This window comes from Apteryx rowi, unplaced genomic scaffold, assembly GCF_003343035.1.
Source record: "Apteryx rowi isolate R43461 unplaced genomic scaffold, aptRow1 scaffold_12, whole genome shotgun sequence".
In the NCBI taxonomy this organism is placed as follows: domain Eukaryota; kingdom Metazoa; phylum Chordata; class Aves; order Apterygiformes; family Apterygidae; genus Apteryx; species Apteryx rowi.
In genome coordinates this window covers 5,963,853-5,983,472 of record NW_020447419.1, presented here as the reverse complement: position 1 = coordinate 5,983,472, position 19,620 = coordinate 5,963,853, and the positions used below count along the sequence as shown (strand labels likewise).

General features: G+C 44.4%; 1 protein-coding gene across 3 annotated transcripts in view; it reads left to right on the top strand.

Annotated features, from left to right (window-relative positions):
* Positions 1–19,620, top strand: part of KLF7 (Kruppel like factor 7) — a 67,808-nt gene that overhangs the window by 19,365 nt on the left and 28,823 nt on the right. For all 3 annotated transcript variants that reach the window (XR_003257261.1, XR_003257255.1, XM_026088860.1), the window contains exon 2: positions 13,402–14,014. Coding sequence is in view for 1 of the 3 variants with exons in the window: in XM_026088860.1 (XP_025944645.1) it covers positions 13,402–14,014 (613 nt within the window). In the remaining 2 variants the exon portion in view is untranslated. The remainder of the gene's footprint in view (positions 1–13,401; positions 14,015–19,620) is intronic.

Below are 19,620 nucleotides of genomic sequence, written 5' to 3'. Positions count from 1 at the left end.
ACTGCTTGGGAAGCGGAGTCTGCTGGAGGCGAAGCGGCAGAGCGCTCCCAGGAATGTGCCCTGCGAAGCAGAGACTCTCAGCCTGTGGTCTCTTGTGCTGCTCCTCCTCTCCGAGCATAAAGGTTATCTTTGTATGTTTATAACCAAAATAAAATTGCAGCTCCTGAAAGCTATAATTTGCACTTGGGGGAACATAATGTTTGTGTTTAGCTATTGCAGGGATTGTACCAAAGCATAGTGACAGAGGTCTGAAAGTGTTTGGGATGACGATAGCTGGCAACAGACTCCGCCTTTGGGGGCTACTAAAAACATCTTTAGTTGAACAATATTGATGATAAACAAAATGACAGGAAAATGGAGGATTGATTGCACCATGAGGAAGAGAACCCCCGTTCTCCAGCATGAGAAGCTGTTCTTGCTCCAAGACAGCCCAGGTTCCTGCTCTTCCCCTTCCCACAAACCAAGCCAAGAGAGCCTCGCTGCAGTCTCCCAAGTTGTGACATTGGAGACTTCCATCCTGTCTCAGAAAGACAATAGAGGGAAGGAGTGGTATACAGCAAACCCACAAAAGCAGGCTTATCTCGGGAGATACTATATAGGCTTAAATAGATATGACAAAGGAAAATCAGGGAGAATAGGACACTCATGGTAAACTAACTAATTTTTTTTAACATCTGAGTTGGAAATATGCCAGATAACATGTCCGCTGTTCGGATTACAATGACTATAATATATATTTCCTCTTGCAACATATTTCCTCTTCCTCCTTGTTGGTAAATGGCTTTTGTTTGTTTCCTTTCTGGAGAGTAGTGAGGGATCCCAGCTCTCTGCAGTGCATGTTCAGTAGTGAGTTGGAGCTGTGTATGGTAGTTTAATTGGTAGGATTGTAGTACCTTGAGCATGACATCTTCCAAAGCCCAGCATCATCATTTGGGCCTTTTCATTCCTGAGAAAGATGTGTGCTGAGTTTCATTCAGTTTAGTCAGTGAGGATGCTTAAGGATGGGGCTGGAAAGCCAAAGGCTTCACTCAGGGCCTCTCAGCAATGTAGGTGCAGGCAGAATGGATGCTAAAAGCCTCGTGGTGTTGTCAGCAGAGACCTGCCTTTGGCTGGTGTTGTCTCCGCAAGGTGATTCTGGGTGTTGTGTTCAGTGGTGTACCTGGAAGTAATTTGGGAACCCTGCAAGGGAAGGGTACCAACAAAAACTTGAGGCAGAGTCTGGCTGTCTTGCACAGTGTTATCCAATATGTTTCTACAGATATTTTGCTAGGAGAAAGAGCAGATTTAAGAGAGAGGGCCATAAAAAGGGGCAGTGACTTGCCTTGGCAGCAAGGCTCCTGACAAAAACAAATGTTGCTGAGGAGATGCAGAGTGAAGAAACAAGGGAAGGAAAGGGTGCTAATAGGGGAAGAAAGGCTGAGAGGAAGAGCCTCTCTGAAGTCCTTGAGTCAGACAGGTTTCTGAGTGGGGCTCAAATAGGTTCCCTTCTGTCCTCCACCTCCTTTAGGAAGGGTAGAGTTTCTGCTGACTTCTGTTTCTTCTGATGCTTCGTCACAGTGCCCAGCTTCTGCTTCTCACTATCCTGTTCCCAGTAACAAAAGATGCCCCTTTGGGCCTCTCTGCATTGTTGTCTCTGCAGACTTGGAGTCCACAGGTATCCATATGGGGCATCTCTGTGAAGGCCTATCGTGATATCGTGTAGTTAGCTCCTCTAACAAAAGGCAGAGTGTCTTGTGCACAGAAACATCTTGAATTGACCATGGTGGCTGCTTGGATACTGGGAAGTCATTATATCTTCCAGGAATACCAAAACATTGCATTCCTCCTAGGYTCTTTTCTGGCTGTTCCTACTATTAATAACTTTGCCCTGAAATAGCCCTTTCATATTGCAGCATATTAAAATCCATAACAACTGGGTGGGTGTCCACAGTCAACAGACTCTGAGCGAGAGCCTCGGCTGTGTAAATTGGCTCACAGAGGTGTGCTGACTCTGAGCAGCTGGTGATCTGACCTGCTGAGCTTTTGCAAGTCAATAAATGGCAGGGCTCTTAATGGGATCTCCTGACTTCCCATCCCGCGCTGTCGCCATTAGCCGTACAGCCTGCTGGAAACCGCACTGGCACAGGAATGATCTCCTTCCTTTAATGAGGAATAAGCAGTGCCCAGTCCAGCTCTGACAGTGCACCTTGAGTTGCTAACGATATTCACAAAAGGCCCTGCAGATCTCCCTTTTGTTTGATCTAATGCATTTTGGAGATGCAGGTCTCTTCAGATCCCTGTGGGCAGCTGCCTCTGTTGCTGCTGAGTGGTTGGGCCAATGCTGGCAGGCACTTTACCAATGTGCTCCATAAATTACTTTAGAAGAAGGTCGTGCTGCTTTTATCAGGGTGCGTAGCAGCCCAAGTGCACCGCCTGTCGGATTTGAGGCTGGAAGAAAATCCCCTGATGGCTAGAATTTCGGAACAAATACCTTCTAGTGCAATGTTGAAAATAAAAGCAATGGAAAAACACCCTTCTTGGCTGTAAGGGAACCTCCTTTAGAAGGCACCTGCTTTTGAGTGAGAGGCCAGTTTAGCTGCAGTGGGATGCTTAAACAGAATCTTGTTGTTTTTGGTGGGCACAGATGATGAAAACCCTGGCCTAGAAGTGACACCAACCAGTTTCTGAAAACCTGCAAATAGACTGCTGGGCCCAAATTCAAAAAAAAAAAAAAAAAAAGACAAATACAAGTACAAGGATGTCTGAAGGAGGAGTTGTTTTTAAGTTCTTTCTATTTTTCCATTTGGGTCACATCGTGCCTAATAAAGTAGACAAGATTTGTAGTATAAGATAACTGTCTCCAGCCATCAAAGAACATGTCAAATTCTGTTTCACGTAAGCCGCAGAGTTAAGTGGCACTAATCAAGAGCAGAATTTCGTGGAGTTTGAGTGCTGGCAAGGTCCTCAGCTGATGTAAACAGGAACAATGAAATCAGTGCTGCTCTGTGCTGACCTACCCCAGCTGAGAATCCGGTTGTGTTTCCCATCGCCTTGCTGCTAGTCTGAGTTTTTTTCTTGGTGTGAGTGATGGTGAAACTTGAGGCTGCTGGCTTCTCTTTTCTTTGCCCAGACTGGTGTATTTAGCACAGTATCACATGCATCTTCCTGCTCTTGTAAGATAGCAAATTACCCAAATGATTAAAAGAAAAGACAAAAAGGAGAGCATCAAATGGCTTTTTGTAAATGTGACTGGACAGTTCTTGTGCTCATATTAAAGTGTGAACTTCAGCCAAACAGTCCATTGCTCCCTGCGTGGCTTGAGGGAGACTTTGGCCCCTATATGTTTATTATGGTTTAGAAATGGTATAAATGCTCTTCTATTCTTTTTTTGTTCTGACCTTATTCTACAACTCTTTCCCCTCCTTCCTCCTGCTTCCTGTTTCCCAGACAGGTCCCCACCTCTTCTTCCGCGCAGCCAAAAATAATGCAAAAGGAAACATACAAAAGGTTTTCTGAGCCACCAGATGTGATAATGAATGGGCATCATGTACAGAGTAGATACAGTAGTCTCAGCACAAAAATGTTGCTCATGCGATGTTAAGATGAGGAATTGCATGTTTTTGGATTAGGAATGCAATGTAATGCATCCCCTTGTTTAATATGTTTTTAGGTCAGAGCAGAAGAGATGACTCACAGCCAAGAACTCTCATGAAATGTACCATATATTCTGGGTTTACTGATACGTCTCTTCTTTAGATTTGACTTAATAGGCTAATTGTGAAGAATTGCGCTTATGAATATGTCTTTGCATGAGGTTGTAAGAACAAAACTGGTGTATACATTTGTGTCAGCTGCTGAGGAGGAAATTTTAAGCTATCTCTGGATGTTAATGAAACATCTCTAAATAATACACTTCTTCATTTGTGATCCAGTCTGGAGTAGTTACAAGGAATCCAGTTCTGCTGCATAACCCCACTGCAGTACTTTGTAAGGATGAATCTTAATTGAGAATCGAGACCTAAAATATTGCTCTGCTTTGTGCATTTCACAGCCATCAGCATTTGCTTTTGCATATCCATTTCCTGTGAGAAGTTTACCACACTCTGGGGCATGCTTTGAACCTGGTCCTTTGATTTCAGTGGGAGCTAGAACTGGCAGTTGAAGAAGCTAATTGTCCCTTTTTGCTATTAATAATGCTAAATTAAAGCTGCTTCCAAACAGGACAGGAACAGGTTAAATACACACTTCATGAAGTCTGGAGAAAAGTTTGTAGTGAGGGCCAGTAGCCAGCTCACTCAGAGCCATCCAGGGTTGTTATACAAATAAATGATCTCTTCAAAAAGATTTTGAAACACACTTATGTTATATTTATCATTTCTCAGGTGGTCATTGTATGGCTACTTGCAGTCTGTATTACGCGGCAGCAGAGCATACAGTATGTGTGCACTTATGGGTTTTATCATACGCTAGCACAATGGGCTGCCTTCACTTCTGAATTCATGGTTTGGCTATCCGTAATCCTCTGCTGACACTGATGGTATTTTTAGCTGTTGTGACTGGTTGCAAATATTTTTTCTGTCTTTATTAAACAGTCAAAACCAGCAAAAGCCGTCCGAAGCTCTGATTCAGAGTTTGCAGATTTCTTTCGTCCGTTTTTTTAGCTAGATGCCTATTGAATTCAGCCATGCTTAGCTGCAGTCCTTTGTTCAATATCTCACAACCAGTGCACTGAAATTCTCTATGTACCAGCTCAAGTACAAGAGATTCTTAATGAACAAATTTGACCTGTCCATTTAAAAGAATATTCGTTAGGTAAGATGTATTTCATAATCATTAAGTTTGGGAACAAATCTTGATTTTGATTCCTTAGTTAGAGTTACGAATTCAGGCTGTTTGAGGCTCTTGCAATATTTCTTGGTTTACTAACCATTTCTCCTGGTGAAAATTGCCAGTTTGTGGCAAAACTGTTTTTTATCCTTTGAGCTTAATAGGCTGATAAAAGTCATTGCTAACCTTGGTTACATCATTCCCCATAGCAACAGGAAAATGTCTTGTGCATGTATGAAGGTAGTGATTCTGTTCTTTAAGTAAATCTACAGAACTTTTTAAATTAAAATGTGTCTTCACTGAATGTAATCTCAAGCAGATCTACAAAACCAGCAAGGTTTGAAGTTTCTGACTTCAGCATTTTTTATGTACTGAAGAAAAACTCTGTGAAGACCATCCAGGGAGTATGTCATCTTGGTTGTGATAAGAGAACGTTCTTCGGTAGTGCTTTTGTGTATGAATAATAGAGAATGGGCTGGTTTGGCTAAATACATTTCCTTAAAAGTTCATTCTCTGGGCTGAAACCAAGAAGGAAAAAATCAGCACAAGTTATTATATTGAAGAAATTTGCAAACAGAGACTTGGTCCTATGTAGCATATTCAACAGAAATCATCGAGTTAATAGACTTGCCCTTTCCACACTGTGCTGGTGGTGAGGCTCAGTCAGCCAGTGGTTTAGAGGACTAGCCTGATGGCTCAAGCATATGGCAAAGTTACCACAGGAAAACAAATCTCTGTATATCGGCTGATCTTTGCTGACCAAGTGTGCGCCTGCTTTCTGCGCATGGCAAAAGCCTGTTTGTTGAGCATACAGTTAGCTTGATTTGCTTAATATATACAGTGGACTAAGAACATGCGTGCAGATATTTGCCATGAGTTAGTTATCATTAAGTAGCTTATTGTTGTACCTGAAAAGTACTTTAACTCCCTTTTTTAAAGAACTGTGTACTTTGTAGGCAGGATGTATTGGCACACTACTAGGAGTTTTGTCTTAAATCCTTTGCAATAGAAATTTGCTATCACTTGAAACTTGTGCTTAATATTCATTCATTTCAGACTGCGGTTTGCCTGTGTTCCCAAGTGTGTTCTGCATAACTACTTATTTAATACTAAAATTCTGTTTATTTTATGCTGGCCCAAATGTTACACTTGTGATGTGCTGCAGATTTTTGACAACTAGCAACTGCCCAGTAAAGGTTGCCAAAAGGAAAAGCTGGAGGTTTTGGCAGCTGGGTGGGAACAGATGACAATCTTGGAATAGATGGGCAAGAGTATTGGGTTTTGTTGTTCAGGAAGTAATGAAGGCTTTTGGCAGTGGGAAAAAGATGCATCTTTCAAACCCTGTTTTGGGGTTAAGGACAAAAGTAGCATGACATTTCAAGGAAGGTGGGTGAGTTTTGAATTTCTTGTTCCTCATAATTTCTGAGTTGCCTTGTGATGGTTGGTTCAATATCTGCCTCTCGGATCAGAAATGCAAATGCCACCGTAGCTCAAAGCTTTTGCTGTTCTGCTAAACAACGAAATAGTGACAACCAGGCACTGGACCTGGAAACAACCTGTCATTGCTTGCTCTGAACTTGAGTGAACTGTGGCGATATTCACCTTAGATTTATTGTTTTGGGCTGCTTTCAGATTCAGGATGTTCTCTCCTTCTTGGTAATCTTGAGACTTACACAGTTATTTCATTTTAGAGATGAGGCCCCTTTTTACATGCAAATGGAAAACAGCAGGGTTATGATGGAGATTGGAATTTGACCTTAACTATTGCATGGGTAGTTCAGTTTTGCTCATATAAATTATGCTGCAAAGAAAATCCTTTCAAGTGTTGTAAATGAAGCTGGTAGATCAGACCTGCTTGTCAACCACATTCGACATTTTCATTCTCTGTCACAGCCTGATCTAAGTATCTAACTTCTTAATTAGGTTTTGGATAGCTTCCAAGATCAGTGCTTGATGTGCCATTATATCTGCAATAAAATGGCACTTAAAAGTAACTAGCACTTCCAGATAAGAACTTCCCATGGTCTGCTAGCAAAATTCAAAATCAAAATGTTATAAAATACTTCAGCATCAGTAAAACAGAGGAGTCCACTGAACATGTTGATTATGTGCCTTCCCYGACTTTCTGGCCTCAAATCATTATTAAGTGTTTGGGCTTTGATTTACCCTTGACAGAACTTTACTGTTGCCATGTTGTCCTCAGCTGTGCAAAACACTCAGGAGTTTCTGAATACTGTAAAGACTCCACAGTATAGGCAGGTGCTTCTGAAGTGACCTCTAATTTTTCAAGAGCCTATATATATATGGGTCAAATTCTGATACACTACATGGCTATAAATCAAGACCAGTTCTTTTCAATTCGTTGGAGCAACTTCAGATTTATATCCTTGGAAGTGAGAGTTCATTTGGGATCATGAGTTGGAATTAGGTTTTCCAGAGCTGTYCAGACCTGAACCCAGACACTGAGCACATGCCCTCTTCAGAGACTGCTGGCCTATGGGCAGGGTCTTTCCCTGGTCATTCCCTCAAGTGCAGACAGAAAGCTCAGGTACCTCCACTGCCTTGAGACTTGGCACATAGATGACCACGGTGGTCCCATCTGGAGCTTTCCTGCTGGTTGTTCTCTGGAGGAGAGTGATGAAGGCAAACATCAACATCAGGAGCGCTGACTCCAGCTCCTTCATAGCTTGATTTTGAATGTTCTGGGTTGCACTTTAACCTGGACAGTTGACAAGCACCCAGAAACATTGGCTGTTCTGAGTCGAAGCCAAGTATCTGCAAGTCTAGGAGGGATTGTTTGGACTTTGTCTTATCGCTGTTGAAGCTAGTGATAAAACTGTCTTATTTCAGTGGCTCCAGAGTTAGGTGAGTGCTAAGCTCTGCCGGAAATGGTCCACGTGTCACATCTAATATCAGAGGCACACACTGTGTTTCTCTTGCATTGTATTTCATAGGGGTGAGCATATTCAAGGTGTTCGATAAATAATCTTTACTTTCGGTAAATGAGCTCCGGTGGTAAGAATACACGTAGATTAGAGGTCATATGTTTCTGAACTGGCAGACATACTGAACACTGAATTTCCCTGGATCAATGCTACTGCAACCTTTGAAAGTACTAACGGTAAGTGAGAAGTAGGTCCTTAGCAGGCGTGAAACAGCACTACAATGGCTGTCTTGTGCTGTCTGAAAGATCTGCTTTTGCCTGTTGAACTGTCATGGTGTGCAACTTCTGTGTATTCTGCTGCTATCCAGGCCCCAGAGGACTGAGGGGAATGAAGAGATATTATGAGTTACCTATATAGGGCAAGGTAACAAACAGACTTTCTTTCAGGTGATGAAAATGTACCTCTGTTGGGAAAGTGACCCTTCTTTTGCAATTGTATCCAAAAGTGAAAAATCAAGCTGAGGCCTTGCTGGGGATGTCCACCTGCCAGACTGCGGTCCTCTGCTAGCTGGCTTTCTGCAAGCACATGGAGTCTAGCAAGGTCACATCCTATTATTTGTCAGCCATGAATCATCATTTCTTTTAGCTGGCTAAATTGAAGAGCAAGGTGCAAAGAGAATGACCCTTGTTAATCAGGGCAGGCAGGTTAAAGCAGTGGGTCACTTTTTATCCCTARTCTGAGAAAACAGCTTGACAGCAGTCAGCAGTCTTATGGATCTTCTCATTGTGTCCCTGAAGGGAGCCATCTTCCTCTTCCCATTACAATTTTTGAAGTCTTTATTGCTATAAATCATTCAGACGCTGTGTAAGAAAGTTTAATGCTTGTCAAGTTGCCTGCAATGTAGCAGCCTACAGAATAGTAAGGCATATGTCGCATATGACGTTTATTACATCCATTACCCAAATCTCCCCCTCTCTTGCGCGAATGTTTGAGGGGAAACTGGGCATCCAACAGGACTGGAGATCAGGACAAGAACAGTGCACTCCTGTCTTAGGTAACCTTGGACCATTTTCCTTCCAGTTTGGTAGTGAAGACAGAAGATCTGTGGAAGGTTCTCCAGAGTCTGAATCTACCAGTTTAGGTTCAAATCTCTGTGGATGGTTGTCACTATCCTACTGTTCCCACCCAAAATTGGTAGTTCTTGATGCACTTGCTGGCGAATGACTTGGTGGGAATGGAGACCAAAAAACTCTCCTGCCCCTCCTGATGGTCCACATGGCTGAAGTGGTGGTCTCGGCCTTGGTGGTCTCAGCCCAGCTGGTTTCTTCGGGTCAGGGCTCAAGACAAGGGGATGTGCTTAGTTGACTTAAAAATTAAAAGTCCTGCCAGGGCAGGGATGAAGAAAATGGGTGGATTTCAAAATCCTGCCTCGCCACTCCACGGATGACTTAGGCCAGAAAGAGGGGAAGGTTGTGTGAGGTATTTGGCATAAGCAGGGAAGTGCATATGGGGAGAGAAGCTTTGTTTCTGCATGCAATTGCCTGCTCTCGGCAAATGCAGCAGCAGGTAGGGCCCTGGCGGGGGGTAAAGGAAGGAGGGCTGTGGCCTTAACCCTTGTCAGGCTTCGTCTGCGATGCAGATTAGATGAGGCCTTTCCTGGCTCAGTGTTGCTAGGATTTTTTTGCCTATTGACTTGAGAGATTGAAGGGGGTGAAAGGGAGGGACTTCATTATATTGTTYCTTTTTCTTTGAGCTCTTTTTTTTCCCCTCTATGGGGAGATGGGCTTGATCTACTGGTTTTGGATTTCAGAGGCAGAAGGCAAGACATGACCAGCTGGTGTCTTGAAATGGCACAGGTGCAATGGCTGCGGGAGGGGGGAGCCAAGAATAATTACAGGTTTCTGAAGCATCAGGCTTTGCCTGAAAAGGGCTCATCGAGAAGCTGCTCTTTATGGAAAATTAATGGTGAAGCTGGAAAAACTGTCAGGCCTACTATTGTTGTCATAGGGGTAGTTATGCCTTAAAGGGGCAGCACRTCCTGCTTCCCTCTGTGGGCAATGAGGAGCTGTAACGCAACCTTTCTGATCTTAGAGCAATTGAAATTTCATGTGACTGTCATCAGTTTTAATGGCCTTGAGTCTCTGCCTTTCTCTCTCCTTTTTTTTTCCTTTTCTTTCCCCCTAATTTATGATTATGCTTGCTCTTTCGTTTGGAAGCCTTTATTTATTAGGCCCCTAAATCTGTTTCTCTCCCACTGGACGAAAGCTAAGTGAATGCAAAAGCCCAAATTAAATGATGTGGGGAATTCAAAAGCATCAGCCATTTTGGTGTGTGTGTTCCTGAAAGGCTGTGGGGTACCTTTGGAAAGCTGCCCCCAAAACCCGTTAGGATGCATTTGGGGAGAGACCAGATCCCCAGCTAAAGCCATTCTTCACAGTCCCAGAATTACACTTTAAACAGAGAATGGACTTTTTCTGTCCGTAAGAGCAGCCTTCCCTTGTTCCTATGTGCAGCCCCGGCTCAGTGGCCTTCCAGGGTGCTGGTACCAAGCTTTTCTGCAAGAGGAGTGTGAGCATGGTCCATAGGCACTGGTGCCCCTAGGGACAGCCCTGGTAGTGTCTGCTGCTTGGTCAGRAACCAGTTTGAACGGACCTTCATGGGAGAGGGGACTCTCAAATGGGGGCCGAAAGCCTTGTCCCCTGTCTCTCCCCCTTGAAGGAAGTCCTTGGCATTTGATTAAGTGCTGAGGCAGGGCAGCAATGCTGCCTCATGGACCCAGCAAGGTTAGGCAGYGTGAGATGCTGTGACAAGTTGCTTGAAAGCTTAAGGCTGATTCCCATTGTTTCGAGCTCTATCCAGAGAGCAGGAAGCAGGGAAACCTTGGGGCTGAACAGGGCGGATGTGCCAGGGGCCGAGCCGCATTGTTGCAGCAGGAAGTAGGAACCGTTCCAGAAAAACCCAGCTAAAGGAGAGCTGTGGGGGAAGGGGAGGACACAAATAAACAGCTTCTCAGGGCTCCTGAAACAGGGCTGTCGGTGAGAGAAATGCGCCRACAGCATCTGACAGGAATCTCAAAGTCTTTAGTGTTGCCTTGTACTGCATTAGTGTTCGCGGCATTACTCATGGATTTCACAATGGTAACGAGGTGGAGCAGGGGAATCCTCGTAATCTGACTTCAGCTTTTCTCAGCCACTCGCTACTGGAAATACTCACTGGAAGAAAAAGGGATTAGCGGCTGGCTGCAGCCTCTTGGTTTCCTGGAGCAGTGCAGTGATGTAGGGTTAACCCACTGCCCTAGCAGTAAATACAACTCATCACCGACGTAGGTAAGGGAAAGGGAATCCCCTTGGTAGAGGCAGTAATCTGGGGCAGGGGACCAGTCTCTGCCCTGCCACAGACTGTCTCGCTGACCTTGGGGAAATCATTCAGCTTCCTTGGTGGTCAGCATGGACGATCGCACTCCCCTGCCTCACAGCAGCTTGGGAGGTTTTGGGTGGCACCAGGCATAACAATATGTTGTGGACCATCACGCTGGTTGAACATCAAGGGCAGCCCAGATGAGCACCACTGCTCATCTGTACAAAGATATAAGAGTCCAGGGGTTTTGTCAGTGTAGGTGTTGCTTGGGATGACAGTAATTCTTCAGGAGGTGACATCGGGCAATTTTAGAAGCAATGATGCTTTATACGCTTAGCCCTTCTCACTCTGCTTGGCAGGAACCAAACTCAGGAGCGCTACCACAACACGGTGGTGTCTGCAGGTGTGGCATGTCTTCCTTGGGTCCTTTCAGGACCAGAAGCTTACCTGGGTTAAAAAGCAGATAGGGGAAGGGGACAACATGGAGTTTTTAAACAATTCCCAGGCACTGCTGAGAGGGCACCTTGGCCCCCCTGTTTTCGGGAGTTGGACCATCCCTTGTTGAACGTCAGGAGCACAAAAACTTGACGACTTTGCCTCCCAAGTATTTGACAAAATCAGTCCTTCAGAAATCTCTTTTGTGATAAATAAAGCTCTGTTATTATATTTGGGGAAACTGAGCAGGGAGTGTGGTAATTTGCTTAAGGCAAGAATGCTAACTAGCAAGTGTCCTACCTCCAAGCCTGTGTGCAGACACATTATATATACGATATCATGCCTCTGAAAGTTATCCACACGCTAAACTATAGCACTGTTCTCTTGCGTATATTGCTGGTTTATTGCTTTCTGTCCAAGTCTATCTCTACAGCTCAGATCTGTAATCAGCGATTATTAAAAAAACAGATAACCGTCTGACAAATTCTTTTCTTAACTCTGAAAGTCATTCCACTATATTACATGTGAAAACAACAGTGTTCCTTCCTTGGTACGTTAAAAGTAATAATCTTGAGTTACTTTGTAGCTCCTAGACAGCTATGAATGGGACCTCTTTATCCTCCTATTGATGAGACCTTTGTACTCAGATGTCAGGAATCTGTCTCTCCTCCTGTCTTTGGTGATAAGTTTTTGTTTCTCGATCAGGTGCTTGACTTCCAGGTTGAGATGTAGTAGGGTGACCATAGGCTGCTTTGAAAATTTTGGTCTAAAATTCCCTTCCTTATCATCTCTAGAAGTGTTCTCTCAGGAGTAGTTTTTAGAGGTTTCTAAAAAATATTAGAACGTCTGTCTCTCCAAGTCCTGTAAAATCACAATGGTGGTACTAAACCAGCTAGCCTTTCAAGCAGCAAGAAATGAAAAATAGCACTAATAAACTCTGTTAAAAGCTCCTGAAACTACAGCTGTTTTCTATAAATAATAAAAGTTTATAATGTGGGTTTTGGAGAACATTGAGCAGTTTGATGGTGCCTGGAGGTTTTATTGGGGCTAGCTCAGGACACCTCATATAAGGTCCATTTAAGTAGGGGAGGCTCACCCCATCCTCCTGCTGATGATCATTGCTTCGGAGATGCAGGAACTCATTTTTAAGTGGCAGCCACCTTAACTGTGTCTTTACTTTTTAAAAAGCTGTGTGTGTGTGTTTGTGTGCAAGTCTAGTGTCCTGTATACAGGAAGACCCACTTGACCAGATGTGCCAAAACCCCTCTAAAAATGACAACAGAAACCTTTTTTCTGTCACATCTTCCCTTGTCTTAAGCCCTTTAAATAATCTGCGGTATCACTGGAGTTTTTCTCTCTCTCTTCTTTCTATCTTAAAATGATATAGTTCAGAATTGTGCCATTTTAAGAACAGATTGAGCCCCAGCCAACTACACTGAGTTAAATTTGGAGTGAAATTTAATGTTTGCGGAGAAAGAGGAAACAATTCTTTGGAGAGGCAACTTTTTATTTGTAGATGTCCAGGAGAGAGAGCAGTAAGAATCGTTTCATATGGAGGTGACTGTTGGCCAGATTACACTTACATTTGGAAGGGACCTGGTATCCATGGGACAACATGCAGACTTTCATGAAAAATTTAGTAGATGCTTTCCAGTTGTCATGTCTTCACTTTGACCACATATCCACTGCTGTATGCAGATACTCCCACACACTGCCTCTGAGCAGCTTCAAAGAAGTGCCAAATCCTCATATCTCCCAAAGAGAGACCATTTTATGAGAAGGTGCTGGTGTGCGTGAGTGCCATCTCTGGATGGCTCTGGACCACATTTGTTCTCCTGCTCTAGGTGGGAGCTACACTGCAATCTCTCTCTAACAGCGATTTCTTTCCCTCCTCTCTCCCTTCCCCCTCCTTCTGCAGACATGCCTCGAGTTGGAACGATACCTTCAGACAGAACCACGGAAGATCTCTGAGAGCTTTGGTGAGGATTTGGACTGCTTCCTTCATGCTTCCTCAGCTCCAGATGCAGAGGACAGTATCCGACGGCTGGACCCCATCCTCTTGCCACTGGAAACAAGTATGTGTGACAAAAACGCCAACATGGACATTATCCTCTCACGGGACAAACTGCTGTCTGAGACATGCCTCAGCTTGCAGTCCACCAGCTCTTCCACAGAAGGCTACACAGCCGTCAACCAGGCCCAACTCAATGCAGTAACCTCATTAACACCCCCTTCGTCTCCGGAGCTCAGCCGCCACCTCGTAAAAACCTCACAAACTCTCTCAGCGGTGGACGGCACGGTGACGTTGAAATTGGTGGCCAAGAAGGCTTCACTCAGCTCCATGAAAGTGGGTGTGGCAGCAGCGACTGCGGGGACGATAAAGAGTGGGCAAAGTGACAGTGAACAAGGAGGGACAGGGGCGGAGGCGTCCCCAGAAAACAAGAAGAGGGTTCATCGCTGTCAATTTAATGGGTGCCGGAAGGTTTATACAAAGAGCTCCCACTTAAAGGCTCACCAGAGGACTCATACAGGTACTTGTGTAGGATGCTTCTCTCTTCTTGTCCTCCTGCCAGCTATAACAGTAACCATCTCCTTTTATTCTCATTTAGAACAGAAAAAAATCTCTTCTGAAAGTCCAAGCTTGTATCTGTGAAACAGGGCAATGGAAAAATATGGCAGGCCACCGATTGTACCCGTTTCAAGAGAACAGGGGAATTAACTATCTACAATTAACCTGTTGTGGTTTCATATCTTATGGGGCTTGATGCAGAGTAATTTCAGGATACCTAAGGGATTTAGGTATACCATTCACATTAAAACTGTGGTCATGCCAGTTTGGGTTTTGGGTACTCAGTTCCCTAAGACAACCTTAAAAATGTTAATTTTCGTCATATTAATAGTTTGAAACAGAAAATACCGTGAGTAGGTTTTTTGTTGCCTTTCGTATGGGGGAAGAGAAAACATGTATTTCAGATCTGAGATCTGTGGTATAGGAAGAACGTGTGGGTGAGAGCACGTGTGTAGATGCAGACATATGTATGTATACAGACACATGTACCCTTGAGATCTTGCTATTTTGGGCTACTCTGGTGATAAAATACAGTGAGAACAAACTCAGGAATGACACGGAATCTGTCTAGTATAGGTAGAGAGGGAATAGAAGGCATGGAAAAATATTGGGCTTTTTGGGGGGGTAATGTTTGCTAATGTTGCATATAAGCTTCACTGTGTGAGCTTCTTGAAGCATACCAAATTGGCTTAGATTTGGCTGTTCAAAATCTCCAATCTCCTGTCATTTGTTCATCGTCCCCAGTAGCTTTTCGGTTGGTATTCATTGGCAGTAATAGCTGTGCAGTTGACTAGCRTCGCTGCTTTGTTCTAAGCTTCACATGTGAGGAGAGATGATAAATTCCCATTAGCACTATCTTATCATGTGATTATTTTTGTTTCCAGAGGGATTGCTGTAATCAGTTTTCTCAATTTTACTGTAAAATGTGTGGTCTCTTATGATAACTGCACATTTAATTCATGATCTTATCATGCAGGCAGATTCCTAGRAGCGAGGTTGTTCTTGCAAGGTAGAAAATAACATGTTGGACCAGTGCAGTAAATCAAATGAATGTGTGGGTTGTTAAGAGAGCTGCATCCATCATATGCTAGGCAACACTGTAAAAGTTACATGGTCTGAAGCATAAATCGTATTAAGATGTAAAAGGCATTGGTTTTGATCTTTCAATATGGGCTTCCTAGAGTTTTTACTGGGGATAGTCAGCTTGCCAGTAGTGACCTCACTTGTGATCCGGTGATTTGGAAGCCAATGGAAGTAGTGCAGTCATTTTAAAATCTGCAACAATGTGGTCAGGAGGAGATGCCTTGTACTGCCACTGCCATTTTGAGGCTTGTCTGCAGCAGAGCAGGCCTCCCTCGCTGTGGCTCTCCGGGGAGACATCCCAGACGAGGCCTTCCAGAGGGCGAAAGGGCTGCTGTGGAGGCACAAATGGAGCAGTGTTGTTGTTGACACGATGGCCTTGTCTGTTCAGACCTGACCCCTGTGCTCCTTCTCAAGCTGGAAATGGTGAGTCTCACGAGCCTGTTCCTGAATTTAGCCAAGAATGTGATATGTTTGCCTAGAAAAGGGGAACTTGTGGAATTTTTATATTTTTGTCACCCAGTAGGTGGGTATGGGAACAAGGAGTCCTGGGAGAGCACTTGCAGAAATAACTGCTCTTTCAAAACCTCCAACCTTTTGAGTTAAAATCTTGCAAGATTTTGCATGCTTTTGAATCCCAGCCTTAGGTCTGGTTGAACTTTGTATCTGAACTCAAAACCTTTCCGGTAGGTAACATCAACATATCAAAACCTGTGCATTTCTTACATTTTACCATTAATACATGATGAGAAGCGTTTCTCACTGTGGTCCTGTGATGCCTTTATTGAATGGCCTTAGACTGTACATGCTGCCGTTGATGTGCATGTGTCTGCCCACCCGCAGCAATGCTCCACATGGTGAGAAAGGCAGGTCCACCTTTACCGGCAGGTAGGGGAGCCCTCTGTCAGGTGATGAGGCTGCAGCTGCCCACGTGCAGTGCCCACACCGCTGACTCCCACCCCCTCACGTAGTGGCTTCAGCTACCGCTCTGAGCTTGCCAGTTAAAGCTTCCATCGTTTAACCGTCCCGCAAACTAGCTGCATAGAAAGCATGGCTTCATTTTGCGACACAGATTGGACAGAGCCTTGCTGCTAGAACAAAGCTGAGCCTTCTTTAATGCAGAGCCAGGGAGTAGGTAGGCACCTAGCTCCCATTTTTTTCAGTGGGAAGCAGATTGCCTAAATGTCTTCGAACATCTACATCTTGGGAGCAATCTGAGTCATTGGTGGGCAGGGGTATGATAGGATCATCTGACTAACTTATCTGGGTCCACAGCACAAAGTGATTTAGACCCCTTCATCCTGTGTAAGTGCTCTGTTCCCTTCCCTTAAAAATCACTGGCCGTTGGATGCCTTATAAATCACAGCTGGTGCAATCAAAACATTAAATCCATTCACTCTGACCCATACAGTGGAGTTTCCCTGCAGGGAACCCCGGGCTTCCTGTAGAAGAGAAGGACAGAGAGGAGTAACTCTGGAAATTTGGGACTGAATTGTAAATGGCAGGGCTGCCTCCTTCCCTGCGCACACCTTCAGGGCTAGGGACAGGAAGCCCTTTTCTCTGTCAGTGCTTTGTTTTTTCATGCAGCTGGCTCAGAGCTGCCGTTCGCTGAAAGTGCTGTGGGTTGTGAATGCACCTAGCAGTGCCAATGGCTAGTAGCCACTTGGCTTAGGCAGTGGCTGAACCAGAGGGTCTGAAACGATTGCGAGATATTTTCCTTTGGCTGGTAGCTTGTTAGTATGTCATGCAAGAGCAGTCTGCCAGTGCGGGCTCTGTGTAAGGGGGTGTGATTGCCCTGACAGACAAAGAGCTCTCAGTGTGGGGTTCGCAGGCAGGGAGGCAGATGCAGGCTGGTCACCCAACTTGCATGTGCAAAGTCTGCTTGCGGGATCAAAGGGATTAACTGCCTTGCGTGAAAACAAGAAAGCCATGGAGTGGGGAGCTGGAGGGTAGCAGGCGGCGGAGGGAGGTTGCATTCCTTTTATTGGTATGTAACGCTGACCAGACACTGGCTGGCGTGCCTCCCTGCATGATGAGCCGGGCCGGGCTGCAGGCAACACGGAGTGAGAGCAGCTCGCTACATTGGTGCTCGTCTTCTCTCAGGGCTTCGCTTTGCTGGGGAGCCCAGAGGCAGTCAGACCCCATGTCGCACTTGGTGCTGCACGAGGTTCCCTTGTTATTTGCCCGCGTCTCATCCATGAGGGAATGAGGACACTACTGTAAGGCCCATCAGAACGGTTGAATTGGTTATGAAACCATGTTCTGGATGACCTTTGGAGAGGGAAAAACAATTATCTGTGTGGGAGAGAATTTAATCTGTAAGGGAAAGGGAAAAACATGGGCCGGATGGAAAGGGAAATGAAAATATTTTACTGAATTCAGAGTAAGCGGGGGCATCTAAAGTGAAGGGTGTGTAAATGAGCTAAGAGCAATGTTGGGACTGACTGTCAGTCAGAAAAGCAAAGAAGCCATGCGGGGGAGAAATAGAGGCTGTGCCTGTAAACAGGAAGAAAAGGTGAGCTGTAGGTTTGGAAAGACCATGCTGCTAATGTGGGAGTGAGGTGAAAAAAATTTAAAGAAGGAGCCACGAGGACTGGCACTGTAATCCAGCCCTAACACATTCTCTTGCACTTATTCACAGAGCAGACATCAGTGCAAACAACGACAATTTGTCTCTTTTGAGAGACAGAAATTTTAGTCCAGTCTTCACACATGCCTGGAGATGAATTGCCAATGTAATGGAGAGTGGAGAGGGAAGGAATTAGAATGAGCCAAAAAAAATGTATAGTCATCAGTACTTCCTAAATTAGAAAACAGGATATTGCTGCCAAGTGTCTGTCTACAAATAAGTCTTCAGAGTGAGCTGGCCTATGACCCGTGGAAAGGTTGGTCCTGGAGAAGTTGCTGTGTCCCCAAGATCAAAGACCTCTGGGAGAGATTTCTATCTCCCAACAAAGCCGGTCATATTGGCCTTCTTTGCACTAATGTAGAGGGCAAGGTATAAGACGGCGTGGGTGCTTTCTGGCCAGAAATAAAGCATCACATATAAACTTCCCAGGAAATACTTAAGATGGGGATAATGATAAAAAAGTGACCTTCAGAGGGTTCTGCTGAGGTTTGCATTTTGTGAGGATCTGAAGGCTTTGATTTTTTTTTTCTATTTCCTTCCAAAAAGAGGATCCAATACAAGCTTAGCTCAAGTCCAAGAAATAGCAATTGGTCATTGCACATTTATATTTATCTGCATAAAGCATAGAACAACTGGGAGGTACCCATGCAAATAGATGTTAGGAGTCTCCATGCTATCTTAAGAATATGCAGGTTTAAGTGGAGTCTGTTTGCCATTGTCAGGACATCTTATTTTAAATTACATAGTTCTTTGATCCGAAGTGCTGGGTGAGAATAACAAAACCAAATAAATCCTCCCCGCAGGAAAACAAATTGCTACGTTTGCAAGGAAAAGGCTAGGGAGACACAAGAGTCTCAGAAACTGCGTTAAGGAATATGAAGGTTTTTGAGGCAGGATTTAAAATGGCAGAGAAGAAAAGTTTTCCTGAAGCGTTGGGGCTAGAAGAGGAAAAGTCCAGAATTTGGAAATGGTAGGAAAAGAACGAATTGAGGCAAGAAGGCTGGGTGATAAATAAAGGTGAATAATATGAAATAAGGAATAATAGAGAAAAGAAAGACTACTTGAGTCAGTAATAATACAGGAATGGGAAGCTGCATTTCTGTATTGTGTTAACGCGTTAGCACCAGGGAACAGAAAGCCAAGGAAGAGAAAGAAAATGCAAATAGCCAAGTAAAGCACCAGTTCAACAGGATGCAAGATTTTGCATAATGGGTTAGGGAAAAGCATTGGGAAGAGCAGTGCAGGTAGCACAGGAGAAATGAAAGCCCAAGGCCCAGGATTTTTACTGCACAAGAAGAGAGACCCACAGCTTCCTACAGAACGCCCAGCCTTCTGTGCAGAGCTGGAGCCCTGTAAGGGGGCACTGGCTCAGGGGACACGGAGGGTGCTAAAGCTCCCGTGGCAGCAGCTGAAGCAAGGCTGAATTTGCTGCTGGAAACAAGAGCAAGGGAACTGAAGAAAAAGGGGTATGTGAGGAAGGCCTTTATTCATGGTTGTGTTTATTTTGGGGTACAGTTGCATTGCCAAATTGGAAAGATGTGTTTTGCTGTTTTTTCTTTTTTTTTTTAAGTTATTTGAATAAGAGCATAAATAGAATTTATYGAAGCTGATTAAAATGAGCCTAGCCTGATCATGAGCTCTTTAAAGCTTTATCTTTTTGAAGGCATTGAACCATTTGGCAGGTTTGGAGGGGAGTGTTGTGATTTCAGTGCGGAGGGCCAGAGCCTCACTTCGTTATTACAGCGAGAGCCCAGGCTGAGGAAACGAGCCCTGTGAATGTCCCAGATGGAAGGAGGATGGACCCTGCCAAAAGCAGCCCTCGCCATCCAAAACACCAGTGTTGTTCAGCCATTGCTTAG